Raw genomic sequence first — 16,742 nt, forward strand, 5'->3', positions numbered from 1 at the left:
CACCTTCCCTAACATGTTGTAATTAGTAGCATCCTATGTTTTCTTTTTTTCTTTTTTCTTTGGCCCTGCCAAGTGCCATATGGGATCTTAGTTCTCCAACCACAGATCAAACTCATACCCCTTGTGCTGGAAGCACAGAGTCTGGACCCCCAGAGAAGTCTCCACACTATCTCTTCTTGACAAGCAAGAGTCTTCAGTATGCAGATATACACTCATTACTCCAAAAGGAGTATATTCAGGGGTGACCAAGGGGGACTGTGTTTTTAGTCTCTCCATTTAATGAGAACACACCATCATTTTAAAATCAGATCCTTCCCTCCTTTTGCCCTCATGTTATATTCCATATTTTCATCTTAGTCAATGTGCTCACCTGCGTTTAGTCTGTTGCCTAAGATTTCTCAAGGTTGTTATCTCCAGCTCTCTTACCATAGAAAATATTTGGGCTTCAGGTCAGCTTTTTATTCAGTATAGAAAGATTTTTGTCTTCGTTCTTTTGAATAAATAATATGTTTGAGTGACTGAAATGACTGGGAATCTGGTTTTGTAGATATATTAGGTATTACTGCTTTTTCCAATGTGTAGCAAGAGTAATGAGAAATTTTTTAACTTGCAGAGAAAAATGAAAGATGTAGAGAAGAAGAGAGAGGTTTAAACAACATGGTATTCTCATCCTTTTATCTATGGAACCTCAGAAATTTATTCAAAATTATGGGGGAAAGTAGGATATTCATTAGTTTTGGGGAGTTGGGAGGAATGGGTAAAGGATTCATAAGCTTTCTAATGAAATCCATGATCCCAAAAAAGTGATAGAAATATTGAAGTGACCAATTCATCAAACATCATTCTAAGGAAATATTAAATCCCACATCTAATCATTTAAAAATTAAAGCATATGTTAAAAGGTATTTGTAGAGAAAAAACTTCTAATGACGGAAACATTAACTCAGTTACTCTATGCAGACTAATGTCAGGAACTATAATGAAAGTCTCACTATTTCAATAAAATGTAAGTCTCACACTTCTTAATGTTTTCATTTATATATCAGTGATCTAAATATAATACATGCCAAAATAGCTATTAAGAAAATCCCAAAAGGTAAAATAAAAAGATAATTCTTAAATTACATTAACATGCAAGGCTGAAAATGGCCAATCTCATCTCCTTCTGCAGAGCACAGAGTCCTGACACAGCAGAGAGTCCTTTAATCACAAATACTTTAAATGATGATCCTGGTGAGATTCAATCCCTTATTGGACTAATGAGAATTTTTGGCCTAGTTACATCAGCAGTTCTCAATTTCAGTTTATATAAAAGTCACTCAGAGAGCACATTAAAAATGCAGATTCCAGAAGGAGGCCCCTTTTAAGGCCCTGAGATTCTGATGTCTCAAATTTGGTGAGGCCTGTCTATACATATTATTTAACAAGCACCCCCAGATACTCTGATGCAGGTAGTATAGAAATTCTACATTGTAAGTATCGCTATAAGCCATATCAAATTCATTTTGGAATGAGCTGGAGTGCAGGTAAATCATTAATTAAAGTATTTAGGATATCCTTTCCCTGTTAATTTTAAAGTAATCATGTCTTCGTTAGAAACTAATCGTCTGATTCTTTGGTTTCTTGACCCCCTAGGAGATCTCCTTGTAGGATAAATATTTATGTACAAGATTAGATATTTAAACTTGGTTACGTAAATATGAATGAATAGGAATTTAAGTGTTGGCGAGGATGTGGAGACATTGAAACCCTTGTACATTGCTGGTGGAAATAAAAATGGTTCAGCCACTATGGAAAATAGTCCAGTAGTTTCTCAAAAAGTTAAAGGTGGAATTATCATATGACCCAGCATTCCTATTTCTACTATATCCCCCAAAGAATTGAGAACAGGTACTCAAACAAACACATGTATATACATGTTCATAACAGAGCTATTCACAATAGCCAAAAGATAAAAACAACCCAAATATTCATCAAAGGATGAATGGATAAATAAACTGCAGTATATACATAAATGGAATATTATTCAGTCACAAAAATAGATGAAGTACTGATATAAGCTACAACACACATGAACCTCAGAAACATTTGGCTAAATGAAAGGAATCAGACACAGAAGGTCACATATTGTATGATTCCATTTATATGAAATACTCAGAATAGCTGAATCCAGAGACAGAATGCTGGCTCATGGCTACAGAAAAGAAGGGTAAATGGGAAGCAACTGCTTAGCAGGTAAGGGATTCCTTTTTGAGATTATGAAAATGTCCTGGAACTAGAGAGAAGTGGTGTTACACAACATTATAAGAGTCCTAAATGCCATTGAATGATTCAATTTAAAATAGTTAATTTTATATCAATTTATTCCAATAAAAATGCAAAAAAAAATGAACTAATGAGTTAGCTTCAAAATAAAATTTATGTTAGAAGACTGAAAACTTACTTTTCTATTTACTCTGCTATATTACATAAAATATGTCACAAATACAGAGAAAGAAATAGCTTTTTAAACTATTAATTATCAGTATGATGTTTAGGAGTAAGAGCCTTTGGTCTCTTGTTCATACCGCTTCAAGTCATGCTTCTTCTCCTGCCCTGGCTGAGAGTAAGGAAGAATTAAAATTAAAATGCAGATAATACCTGGGAGAGTATGACAGGCCTTGGGTTACCAAGACATTTGGTCAAACATTATTCTGGCTGTGTGTTTGAAGGTGATTCTGCATGTGATTAACATTTAAACTGACAGACTGAGTAAAGCAGATTGCTCTCCCAAAGTTGGTGGGCCTCACCCAATCAGTTGGTGACTTAAATAAAACAAAAAGTCTGACCCTCCCTTGAGTAAAAGGGAATTCTATCTGCCTGACTGCTTTTGAGCTGGGATGTTGTTTTGTCTTGTTGTTGTTTGGCTTTTTTGTTTTTTCTTGCCTTCAGCTTCAAACTAAAACATTGGCTCTTCCCAGACCTTTAGATTGAGCTGCACCATTGACTTCCCTGGGTGTCCAGCTTGTTGACTGTAGATCTTGGGAGCTGCCAAGCCCCAGAATCACATTAGCTGATTCCTTAGAATAAATCTCTTTCTATATACATCCTATTGGTTCTACTTCTCTGGAGAACCCCGATTAACACAGAGGGGTGCTACAGTAAGACACTATTGGTTATGACGGCTTTAGTTGTTCACCAGTTAAGTCCAGAAAGAAATAAAGACTTGAAGGAAAAAACTGGGAGAAGAAGGAAGAGCCCAGGACACTTACTTGTCAGCCTGAGACAGGTGGCTTGAGGGCACTGTGTGCTTTCCTTGAGAAACCACACACCAAGAAGGAACAGCCAAAAGAGGCTTGTCTACTTAGTAATGCTGTCTGGTAGTTTTCCTACTCTTATTAATGCCTATTTTTCTTGAGTCATTTCATCTAGGAGACATTGGCAGTACTTGATTATTATATAATCATAAATTTACAGTTATAATGCCAACATGTCATCTTTTTCAAAAACCAAGCCACATTATAGAACACTGAGCATCAAATGCAGCTTAGCGAAATAAAAGTGGGAGTGGGATGCTAGTAGCACAGAACTAATGAGCAAGTTTATTTAAAAAGAGAGCTAGAAAAAAAACCCCACAGAATAGATGTGTAAAGACCTCAGAAAAGATGTTAGGGACAGCTGGTAATAGGACTAATAAGAACAAATACTTAAATAGTATTTCTTTATATATGGACAAGATTTGTTTAAAAAAAAACACCCCATATTCTACTTCTGGATTTTACAAATACATATATTTGTTGGTGCTATGAGTCAAGTTCATTAGAAATCTTAACTGTGCACCTTCCATGTATACACAAACCACTGCACCAGGTCAGAAGTGATATTGGTGTTGTGTTGAAGGAACTTTTTTTTCTTTTTTTAGAGCTCAGCTTTTTATTGAATGTGTTACTAAAGAGGTTTAGTGAAAAAAGACCAGAGCCCAAGTCATCATGAGACTCTTCAGATTCTACTGTCTTTGCTTCTACTTTCTTCTCCTCAGCTGGGGCAGCAGTGGTGGTTGGGGCAGGTCCGCCAGCCCCAGAGGAGGCTCCTGATGTTGACACTGGCCAAAGCCTTTGCAATCAAGCCTTGACAGAAAGGCTCAACATTTACACCAGCTGCTTTAATGAGGGCATTGATCTTATCCTCTGGGAGCGTCACCTCACTGTCGTGCAGAATGAGGGCCAAGTGGATGCAGGCGAGCTCCGAGAGGGAGGCCAGGGTGCAGGCGAGTTAGCTAGGAGGGGGCTGCTAGGCACAGTGCTAGTTGCTGGATGAAGTGAGAGCCTCACCCCAAAATGGCCTTAGCTTCCTCAGAAGGACCAAGCACCTTAGTGGCAGCGGAGGAAAGCTGAAGGAACTTTTAAAAAGACGTGTATTGCATGACCACAATAACAAACTCAGGACTGAACAGATTCCTCTTTTAAAATGCAGACTTCCATCTAAGATGTAGTAGCCTCTTGGACAGTATTTGCTTATGTCTTTCTTCTCAGGGACAGGTCTTCCTGCAGCCAGCACTTGGTAAGCAGAACAACATGCTAGTTGTGTGAATGAACGCACTTACAGATTCACCCTGAAGTCTAAAGATGTCCTCTTGGGAATACGGACTACAAAACAGCGTAAGGTAAAAGCAGACCAGGGTGTGAGGGGAACGGACTGGGGTGGATCAAGCACAGCTAGCAGACAGTAGGAGAATCCAAGCGAGGGCAGTGTACAGCAGGGGAGACCGGGTGCCCGGCATACCCTTGACCCCTTTAAGCAAAGCAGTCAGACATAAGACGTCCTCCTACACAAAGCTCTTGCCTTGGATCATGGCCACAACTGATTGCCTGACTCAAAAGCAGTCTAACAGGCTGAGCTGTGAGGTGTCCACCCACATGGCTAACAGACGCAGCGGGATCTTCCCTCAAACAGAGAGGAGCTGCTTGTGAGCAGGGGTGCCAGCAGAATATCTGTGGAGAAATGAGGTAGATAAGCTGAGCTGTTTACAAGACGTCTTAGTTCTTCATAGGGCCAGCCATGGGACTGCTGATATGTCCTTGATACAATTAAACCCTAGCATCCAAGGTCATCTGAATGCATGTGTGGTCTGAAAGAACCTAATGTGTGTGTGTGTGCAAAGCGCAGGCACTGCGTAAGGGCAGAAAAAGCGAGTTTAAGAAACGAGTGAGCATAAAGCATTGGTGGCCTGAGTTGGAGGGAGAAGAAATGGGAATGTGAAAAGGAAAAAGAGCAGAGAACTCCCTTTGCTTTGTGCTGTGCATGAGGCAAAGAGCTGTGCCCAGTACCCCCAGAAGTCACATTGCCACCTTTAGCAAGGTGCAGTGCTTCTTCACCCCTGAGGAATCCAGAAATGAGAGACAGGAGGCATACAGGCTAATGCATCCTAAGGGATGAAAACATCAATCCTGATAATGTGAACAAACAACAGGGAGTCTGATGTTACTTTCAGAAGTCAGGCGCAAAAATAGACACACTGGAGAATTATTAATGTGGCCAAACGAGACAAAAATGTGTGAAAACATTGGGTTTTTATATTCATGGGGGCAACCATTGAGAACCAAGGCTTACTGTTTCTCAATTATCAAAGTAATATACGATCATTGTTGAAAGTTTGGAAAATACAAAATGCAGGCACACAAAGACATAGATGTACATATGTGTGTATCTATCCATCTATCTATCTACCTATCTATCTATCAGTAATTGCCGAAAGAAAAATCAAGTCATAAAACTTGGTCTGTTACAGAGCTTGTGTATGAACTTAAACTTGGACGGTAGCAGTGAAGGAGTTAAATTTTAGCTTAGAGTCAGTTAGCTAACACCTGTCGGTAGAATATAACTTTTGGACACCACAACTGACACAAACAAGTCATGATCCAGGATCCCAGGCCTTAAGAAAATGTGAGCTAGGATGTTCTCTGTCAAGGCTGACTTTGGTCCATGAACCCTGGAAGGTGTGGCCAAGCTGAAGTCAACAAGGTGGTTCTGGATCAGTGGCCACAGACAACAGACCCAGCTAAAGAACTAGGCCATTTGATCTGAAGCACTGTCCTTACTAAAATAATCTCTGCTGCACTAGAAGAACAAGCTGCTCTTTTATTTGAGCATGAAGTTATTTTAGGGTGTGTCTTGTGAAAGCACCTGAAATGTCTTCAGTATTATTAAGAGCTATCATGAACATTCACCATCACAACCTTAGAGCTTGGAGAGTCTGGGATGAATGAAGTGGGGAGAGGGTAAGGTGAAGCTTAATTTAAAGCAGTGGAAGAGCCAAAGCAGGAAGGTGGAGCCCTGCTTCCCGCTGGACCAGGGGCTTCCTGTCCTCTGAGCCGGGGATTCAAAATGGGGAGGAACGCTGGCCCCTTCCCTCTTGCCCTATTGCTGCTTCTACTGAAGAAGCTCCCCTTCTCCTGCCCTTTCCTCCCACAATGTAAACACTCCTTAGCAAAGTATTGAGGGGCTTGTGGGTGATACAGACAAATGGCTTGAACCAAGAGTTATCTTCACAACAAGCCAGGCAGCCTCCCCGAATCTAGGACCAGATGCTCGGAGCAACTACACAAGCTCTAATGAAGCCTAAAGTCATCACAGTTCCCTCTCCAACCCCAGAGCTCTGTTCTTCTGAAAAAGAGCACATCAATTTAATAAATTCAGTTGCTTCCGTGACTGACTTATCATTATAAAAATAAATCATTTCCAAGTAGTTGTTGAGCTAGGCTGCTGACCAAAAACAACTGCTGTTAAAAGGTAGCTGGCACCTAAACTGAGGTCTTGAAGGAATTCCATCAGGTTTAAGCATTGTGATACTAAATATGAGGTGCATGTTTACAACTGTTTATTGTTGCTTGAGCATCATGACCATTTGTTTTCCTATGGTCACCAATGGGTAATGGACCATTAGCATTACAAAATACCATAGAAAATGAATTATCTTACATCTATTCAATCTTATTAAATGAAAGGCAACATAACTGTAATATGGAGCTTTTATTGGACCATATAAATGTTCCAATATATTGGTCCATATAAACGGACCTCCATTTCATAAGACCTTGTGGAAAAACTCAAACAAACTTTTTGGCCAACCCAACATCAGACTAACAATAATTCTGAGAATCCGGAGATAGGCATAGCAACAAGAAGATCACTATGCATACCTGAACTAGTTCTGCCTTTAACTCTTCTTTTTCTTCCTCGGAAAGCGTGCTAGGGGAGTCAGCACTGGCTATCGCGTCTTCATCTCTTCCTTGCAGTGGTTCGGTCTCCAACAAACCTTTAGGCAAGATTGGTAAAATATACTGTCATTTAAAGAATGAATTTAGCCAAATTCTAGTTCCACAGTCTGAAGGACTAGATACTCTGATCGACCCTCGCTCTGAAAAACAACTAAAAATTACAGAAGAAAATCATTCTATTGTGTAATGAGCTGCCAAGAAAGTGAAGAATACTAAGAATCCCCCAAAGTTAAGTGAAAGCGGGAAGCTATAGATATAAACAAGTTTTCATTAGTTCTACATCTGCCACCCAGACGAATCCCAGCCTCAGTTTTCACTGTCCCATGGGGTGCAGAGGACTGAGGACAAAGCCCAGGACTACTGAGGGAGACCCCTCCATAAATCTACCTCCCCACAGAGCTACACCCTGAGAGGAAGGTGAACTAGAAATAAATACCCTTTCTCCCCACAAGGATATACAAGGCAGATCACCTGCCTTGACCCTCAGCACAGAATGGACAGATCAATAGAGTCTCCCCCGAGAATTCACGACATCCTAAGGTGGTCCGAAAAAACTTGAGATCAGTTCAGTTCAATTCAGTCGCTCAGTCATGTCCGACTCTTTGTGACCCCGTGGACTGCAGCACGCCAGGCTTCCCTGTCCATCACCAACTCCCAGAGCTTGCTCAAACTCATGTCCATTGAGTCAGTGATGCCATCCCACCATCTCACCTTCTGTTGTCACCTTCTCCTCCTGCCTTCAATCTTTCCCAGCATCAGGGTCTTTTCCAATGAGGCAGTTCTTCCCATCAGGTGGCCAAAGTATTGAAGTTTCAGCTTCAGCATCAGTCCTTCCAATGAATATTCAGGACTGATTTCCTTTAGGATGGACTGGTTGGATCTCCTTGTAGTCCAAGGGACTCTCAAGAGTCTTCTCAATCACTACAGTTCAAAAGCATCAATTCTTCAGCGCTCAGCTTTCTTTATAGTCCAATTCTCACATCCATACATGACTACTGGAAAAACCATTGACTAGATGGACCTTTGTTGGCAAAGTAACGTCTCTGCTTTTTAATATGCTGTCTAGGTTGGTCATAGCTTTTCTTCCAAGGAGCAAGCATCTTTTAATTTCAGGGCTATAGTCACTTTCTGCAATGATTTTGGAGCCCCCCAAAATAAAGTCTCTCACTGTTTTCATTGTTTCCCCATCTATTTGCCATGAAGTGATGGGACCAGATGCCATGATCTTAGTTTTCTGAATGTTGAGTTTTAAGACAACTTTTCACTCTCTTTCAATTTCATTAAGAGGCTCTTAAGTTCTTCTTCACTTTCTGCCATAAGGGTGGTGTCATCTGCATATCTGAGGTTACTGATATTTCTCCCAGCAATCTTGATTCCAGCTTATGCTTCATCCATCCCGGCATTTCACGTGATGTACTTTGCATATAAGTTAAATAAGCAGGGTGACAATATACAGCCTTGACATATTCCTTTCCCAATTTGGAACCAGTCTGTTGTTCCATGTCTGGTTCTAACTGTTGCTTCTTGAACTGCATACAGATTTCTCAGGAGGCAGGTAAGGTGGTCTGGTATTCCCACCTCTTGAAGAATTTTGCACAGTTTGTTTTGATCCACACAGTCAAAGGCTTTGGCGTAGTCAATAAAGTAGAAGTAGATGTTTTATTGGAATTCTCTTGCTTTTTCGATGATGCAACGAATGTTAGCAATTTGACTCTGGTTCTTCTGCCTTTTCTAAATCCAGCTGGAACATCTGGATGTTCATGGTTCATGTACTGTTGAAGCCTGGCTCAGAGAATTTTGAGCATTACTTTGCTAGCATGTGAGGTGAGTGCAATTGTGCAGTTGTTTGAACATTCTTTGGCATTGCCTTCCTTTGAGATTAGAATGAAAACTGACCTTTTCCAGTTCTGTGGCCACTGCTGAGCTTTCCAAAATTGCTGGCATATTGAGTGTAGCACTTTCACAGCATCATTTTTAGGATTTGAAATAGCTCAACTGGAATTCCATCACCTCCACTGGAAGCATCACTATGAACAAACCTTGAGACAAGAGGTATTAAATAAACTCTTTTACACTTTGGTAATGGAAATATGCAGCTATGGAGCCTAAAACAGCTGCAGCAGTAAGGAAACATCATGACCACACGGACTCTCAGTAAGGGACGCGGGAAGTGCCTGGGTTCTTGGTAACACCATTGTGCCACAGACTGTCAAGGGACTTCTGACTTGTCATGTGAGAAAAATGCCTTTTTAGCAAAAAAAATAAAGAGGTTCCCTATAGAGTTCGTCAGTATCTGGTCAACGCAAATGCATTGTTCTCTGGGGGTGTAGGATGCAGGCACACACATATAGGGAAGCTTTATTTATGACATGAATTACGACAGTGCTGGCATTTATACATCTCTGGATAAAGGGAGGTCATACAATAAATTCTACTGGAACAACTTGTTACCCATATTAAAAAAATAAAATGGGACACTGTTGTGGTCCTTTAATGGACTGGAACTTGGGGGTACAGAGTCGACCAATAAGAAAGTAAAAGAAGGAAGAAAAGAGGCTGATATTCCCTGGTTTACACAGTATGCCAATATAACTCTAGGACAGAGAGCTAGCACCATCTACGTAGGCTCAGGGCGCCCTCTCGAAGAGGTCTTGAAAGCCCGGGCAAGTAAGTAGACATGGTGGAAACCTGTGCTCCGTGGAAGCAGCCTGAAAGGGAGAGGGGGAGAGAGTGAGAGAGAGAGAAAGAGAGAGAGAGACAGACAGACAGACAATTAGGAAAGACACGGGGACCAGTGCTCTGATGGAACAAAGGCATTTATTCAACATATTGTGGGCATATATATACTCTCTTACAAGATAGCCCTTTTTAGCAGAGACAGGGATCAAAAATCTAACAAGTCATCTAGAAAGCCAGAGGCTAGAATCATTCTCAAGAGAGGGGGTTGTAAAAGTTACTTTACATATCAGAAAGGAGGAGAGTTGTAAATGGCTGCTGTTCCCTGTATGGAATTTCCATACGAATGAGATACACGAATTTCTACTATCCCCGAAAGCCGGCTTGCCAGCTCTCTGGCACCTGTATTCAGGTGCTGTTAAGGAACATAGAATTCATGCAAGACTGAAAACAGCACACAGCAAGCCTCCTGTTAAGTGTATCCTGACAGGACACCTTCACACCATTCACCAATATTAAATTATAAATATTTTAGAAGCCAACGTGGGACTTCATATTTATGGACCTCTAGGTAAGAAAGGATTTCTTAAGATACACAAAAAAAGGCAAATCATGAAAGAAAGGAAGGATAAGATTAAGAATGAGGTATCATCTCACACCTGTCAGAATGGCTATTGTCAAAAAGACCACAAATAACAAATACTGATGAGGAGAAAAGGGAATCTTTGTGAACGCAAATTAGCGCAGCCATTATGGAAAGCCAGTATGGAGATTCTTCAAGAAACCAAAAATAAAACTTACTGTATGATCCATCAATTTCACTTCTGTGTGTTTACCCAAAGAAAACAAAAGCACTGATTTGAAAAGATATATGTACCCCAATATTCATAGCATAACTATTTATAATAACCAAGATACAGATACAGTCTAAGCGTCCATCAACAGATGAAAGAACAAAGAAGACATTGCAACACATGAATGGACCTAGAGGGTATTATGCTTAGTGAAATAAGTCAGACAGAGAAAGACAAATACTGTCTGCTATCATTTCTATGTAGAATCTAAAAAAATAAAACAAATAAATAAAACAGAAACAGCCTCACAGATATAAAAAACAAACTACTGGTTACCAGTGGGAAGAAGGATCAGCAAGGGGAAACACAGGGGTAGAAGATTAAGAGAGACAAACTACTATATGAAATAAATAAGATACAAGGATATATTGTCAAGTACAGCCAATATTTTTATAATAACTTTAAATGGAGTATTTGTTGTTTAGTCGCTCAGGCATGTCCGACTCTGCATGACCCCATGGACTGCAGCACACCAGGCTTCCCTGTCCTTCACTGTCTCCTAGAGTTTGCTCAGACTCGTGTCCGTTGAGTTGGTGATGCCATCCGGCTGTCTCATCCTCTGTTGTCCCCATCTCCTGCTGCCCTCAATCTTTTCCAGCATCAGGGTCTTTTCCAATGAGTTGGCTCAATATATCAAAATACTGAATCAGGTTTCCACCACCAAAGACCACTGCTCCTGTTAGATAGTTTTCTTCTATAGCTCAGCTCACATCTAGTTCCTAGAACCCTTACCTCTCCTCCAGCTTAGAGACTGTATTGATTTCCTGCTTCTGTCATTCTGAGGAACTTCAACATCCCCTGTTGGTTTCCCTTAATCCTTCCTATCTTTCTAATAGTTCCTTCATTAAACCCTCTTGAATCAGGCACCCTTTTTGAGCATGCCATCTATCGAGTTCTTTCCTGGTCCCTGACTGGTACAGGAAGACTACCCCCACTCTCCTTTTATTTTGGGGTGAGGTGTCTAGAAAAAAAAAATGTCTTTCAGGTTGTCCCATACCAATCTGGAACACAGCCACGTCTCTGTAAACTGGGCAGGTGTTGAGTGGTGGGGCAAATTGATCCCTGGTGTTTAGTTTCCTAATTCACTCTTCTGCTGTCAGGTAACCATGCATGGGATCCAGAAGACCCCTCATACTCAGGGAGAAACTTGCCACCTTGGCAAGGGGTTGGGGTCCTGCAGTGGGAGTGGAGGGTCCTGGCTCTGGCCAGAGGTCTCGATGGAGGAGGTAGAGAGATCTGACGCCAGCGAGTGCCAAAGTGAGGCTGAGTCAGCCTGGAAGGGCTACTGGGCCGAAACTCAGGTGAGGAAGACAAGATCACAAGTAATATCTGCAGAAAACAGCAGCAGCAGACGACTTCACGGTCCCAACTGCCCAAAGAGCCAGAGAAGAAAACAAGGCACTGCACGGGCCCTTCCTGCTTCCATATACCAGCCACTCCCAGCTGAGAAAAGGGAAGGGGCAGCTAAAAATGAGAACTCTGAGCTCGAGGGTAATTTTACTGAGGAATTGAGTATTACTTCAAGGGGCTTTAAAAATGATTGTACTGGAATGCACTAAACCATTTGTTCTTCCACACTATCCAAAGCCCAAGGGTGGTAGGGATACAGGTATAGATCAGGGATAGGTTTAAAAAACGAAATGGAGCACATGTATGTACACCAAGATGTAGCGTGAATAAATCTTGTGGTCCTGCTGTGGAGTACTTGGCATGCAAAGATGGCCATTTTATTTTCATTTAGTTGTTGTTGTTCAGTCACTCAGTCATGCCTAGCTCTTTGCGACCCCATGGACTGCAGCATGCCAGGCTTCCCTGTATATCACCAACTCCCAGAGCTTGCTCAAACTCATGTCCGTTGAGTCGGTGATGCCATCCAATCATCTAGTCCTCTGTCATCCCCTTCTCCTCCTGCCTTCAATCTTTCCCAGCATCAGGGTCTTTTCCAGTGAGTCAGCTCTTCACATCAGATGACCAAAGTATTGGAGCTTCAGCATCAGTCCTTTTAATGAATATTCGGAATTGATTTCCTTTCATTTAGTACACGCAACAAAATATACAGTTTTAACAAAAGTAACAAATATCCACAGGTCTGACTCTACTGCAGGATTCGTGCTTCTACATTGGTGAGGTGACATCCTGGGGAAGCAGGTAGGTCTGTAAATACTCATCCAATGCTAGCATCTGCCTGCTTTCACTATATCTACCACTGGCCAGTAATGACACAGATGGGTCAGTCCCGAATATAGGGCTGAATGACAACAAACTGAACCAGATCCAACTGAGAAGTCATTGTGGGCTGGTCTCAGCCTTTGCTAACGGGGACTCTCACTCACAGGAGCTGTGTTTGGAGTCTGGCTCGGTCACAAGTCGTTGGGCTCTAGTTGAGGCTAGTCCGACTCCTAATCCTTCTATATGTCGCAACCATTTGAAGAATAGTAAACAAAATGTTGGCAAACACAAATCAAGAGCGAGCTCTGGATGAAAATATCTTCCCTCTAGTCTTGAAATGAAATCAGCCACTGGTATCAACATACTTTTAATGCATCCTTGTCAAGTGCTCCAATGGATTGCTGTTGTTGTTCAGTCGCTAAGTCATGTCCGACTCTTTGTGACCCCATGAACTGTAGCATGAACCGATTCGATGGACATGGGTTTGGGTAAACTCCGGGAGTTGGTGATGGACAGGGAGGCCTGGTGTGCTGTGATTCATGGGGTCGCAAAGAGTCGGACATGACTGAGCGACTGAACTGAACTGTAGCATGTCAGGCTTCTCTGTCCATCACTATCTCCCTGAGTTTTCTCAAACTCATGTCCATTGAGTCAGTGATGCCATCCAACCATCTCATCCTCTGTCATCCCCTTCTCCTCTTGCCCTCAGTTTTTCCCAGCACCAGGGTCTTTTCCAGTGAGTCAGCTCTTCGCATCAGGTGGCCAAAGTATTGGAGCTTCAACTTCAGCATCAGTCCTTCTAATGAATACTCAGGGTTGATTTCATTTAGGATGGACTGGTTTGATCTCTTTATTTTCCAAGGGACTCTCAAGAGTCAATGGATTAGGTTGTGGCTTCATGTATATGATTGAAACAGTACAGACAGCTATGAGTTAAAATGAACTATGATTTCAGTTGAGTGATCATATCCTGAATTGCTGGCAAATACAGAAAAGTTACAGAATTTCTTTTAAAAAGCAAAATAATCTTGCATGTATGTGTGTGTTTGCACCAATATTCAGAAATTAACAAATAAATTTAACCTAACAAAGAAGAATAGTGTATATTGTCAAAAAGAACACACAGCTATCCTAGGACTTAAAAAAAGAATTCAATAAAATAGCTTAAATGAAAATTAACCATGTTTTAAATAATAAATTTCAGACTGCAATATTTATTATTTAATCACATTTTCTTTAGGATGTTTGGTAAAAATAGCTCTCAGCATTCTTTTAACATAAAACTTCAAAGTATCTCCACTTATTCCCTCAGGAAAAAACAACTGAGCTAATCTCATTACTGTTGGATTTATGATTATCTTTAAGTGTACAAAGCCTCTAATAAATATTAATTTGAGGAGGATAGAAATTAAAGCTATAAAACAAATTTATTTATTAGAATCCTTTCTGTACATTCACTAAATCTTCCACAAAGAAGCCAAAATATTGTTTCTTATGCACCGCCTTGTAGTTTTGGCAGAGGCCTCAAATGCTAACAGCAATATAGTGAGACCTCTGCACTGCCACATCCTAAAATCAAGGCTTGAACCCTAAGGCAGGACATAACTGGGCAGGGATAACCTATCTCCACCTTTGAGAACAGGGGTGAAACATAAACCCCGACTGTCACCTATGACAGTCTGTAGCTTTAATATAGGCAGCTTCGCCACCATTGAACACTGGAAAAAGTCCAGGGTGGGCTTTCATCTCCCAAACCTTCTGCATAGGAGTTGCTCAAATAACGGTCATTGAACCAATACCCTAGAATAGAAAACCACGCGATCAACTCTTCTTTTTTGTTAACTGAAATATAGCTGATTTACAACGTTGTATTAGTTTCTTGTATATGGCAAAGTGGTTCAGTTATACATATATATTTATAGATTTTTCATATTCTTTTCCATTAAGGTTTATTATGGGATATTGACTACAGCTCCCTGTGCTATATAGTAGGACCTTGTTGTCTATTTTATATATAGCAGTTTGTATCTGCTAGTCCCAAATTCCTGTTTTATCCTTTTCCCACCCCCTTTCCCCTTTGATAACCATAAGTTTGTTTTCTACATCCTATCAAGTCTTCTTGATGCCCTTTGCATATTTCTTCATTATCTGTCATATTTGTCTATCCTTTTGAATTTTCACTGCTACGACCCAATATTGCTTGCTGTGCCTACCGCTACTCTGATTTAGGCTTTTACCACTACACACCCAAAAACATTTAAATCTCAGCTAAATTTTATCTCCTTGCTTTCAGTGGCTTTCTCCACCACTCAACCTACACAACACTCAGATTAATATTTTGAACACAATACTCTCATCATGTCAAAACCTAGTTTAAAAAACATTCAATGGATGAGATTTGTTTCTAGACTAAATTTGAAAATTCTAATACTAGCATTCAAAACTTTCTATAGCGGTCTACAAGTGATGATTCCAACTAGCTTGCCTAAGAGTTTCCCACCAAGGCTTCAAAACCCAACAGGCTGTCACATGCTATGTCCCTCTGTCATATCCTATTCATTCCTGTTTTTGAACCACCTCATCTTTCTCCAAATTCTCTCTCCGCTTCCTCTTCAGTTTCTGGTCTAAGAATCCTACCAAGTTGCCAACAACACTAGGAAAACAAGCTAACACATTGTGTGCCTTAAATTAATCTACCATGTTGCCTTTTTTGCTTTCTCTACATATTAGGACATATACTACTCTACATATTGCTACTAAATAGCATATATAGAGTATAAGCTACATTACAATTTGCATTATAAATTGCAGTAAAACACACAATACTATATATTACTATAATTATAATTAACTAAGTTTATGAAGAAAACATTTCAGACACTGTTTTGTAAAAGTTTCTTATCCTTTTTAAAATATGAAGGACACATGAATCACCACTATCAAAAGCATTGTTTTCTAAAGCTTTGGCGTCATTTAATAATGTAACTAAAACAAGTCATCTCTGTAATGCTTAGCCTGAGAGTTATTAATCAGCTAACTAAAGGAAGACTTCATGCTTTTTACTAAGTATTTTATCTAAAGATGCTTCTGAGGTTGTAGAAGACTAAATTAAATTCTTATACTCCATCTTTCTACTTTTTTAAAAAATATGCCATTTAGGTGATAACCCACATAGTTAGATGCTAGTTAAAATAGATTCATCTCTAAAGAAAAATTTATGACTGATCAAAACCTAAATTTGGCTGGAGATGGAAGTAACAAGCTACTACAGATACAGATGAACATATGTACGAAATATTTCCTTCCATTTCTCACTCATACATATGTACAAGGTAACTGTCTTCTGACTGTATAAGGAAACATACCTTTGCATTGGGTATTGATGAGGTCACCAAAATTCAACAGAAAACTAAAGTTAGCAGAAAGTATATGGCACCCAGTGCTTACACAAGCATTGCACAGCCCCAAAAGGTAGTCTATCTTCAAGGAGCTCAGATCAATCCAGGATGCACTTAAATCTAAATGATCATTTCTGTGACTAAGGTCTGACCAGGGCTCTTACTCACCTCCCAGGATAAGAATCCCAGATAGCATGAACTGGCCCCATTTATCCAAGGCTTCCCTGGGCTCCCACCCAACCCACATCTTCAGGGTGCTCCTGAAGACACTGAAAACTGTGGGCATTTGAGGATGGGCAGACCTTGTTCCCCCTACGGCTAGAGTGCCACTGTCCAGGCCCATGTGAGTGGCTTGCTTTGTGGCATCATTTTACTGAGCTATAGGAAAT

General features: G+C 40.5%; 1 protein-coding gene and 1 pseudogene across 3 annotated transcripts in view; both read right to left on the minus strand.

Moving 5' to 3' along the window:
* Window positions 1-16,742, minus strand: part of TPD52L1 (TPD52 like 1) — an 88,152-nt gene that overhangs the window by 22,562 nt on the left and 48,848 nt on the right. For 2 of the 3 annotated variants that reach the window (XM_081524424.1, XM_081524422.1), the window contains exon 2: window positions 7,179-7,294. In XM_081524424.1, coding sequence (XP_081380550.1) covers window positions 7,179-7,294 — 116 coding nt within the window. Of the gene's footprint in view, window positions 1-7,178; window positions 7,295-16,521; window positions 16,577-16,742 lie in introns of those variants that run through there. The other variant, XM_081524423.1, reaches the window with a different exon arrangement.
* Window positions 2,534-4,251, minus strand: LOC145520848 (large ribosomal subunit protein P1 pseudogene; annotated as a pseudogene).

The sequence above is a fragment of the Giraffa tippelskirchi genome, chromosome 9 (assembly GCF_054371585.1).
Source record: "Giraffa tippelskirchi isolate mGirTip1 chromosome 9, T2T-mGirTip1v1.2.pri, whole genome shotgun sequence".
In the NCBI taxonomy this organism is placed as follows: domain Eukaryota; kingdom Metazoa; phylum Chordata; class Mammalia; order Artiodactyla; family Giraffidae; genus Giraffa; species Giraffa tippelskirchi.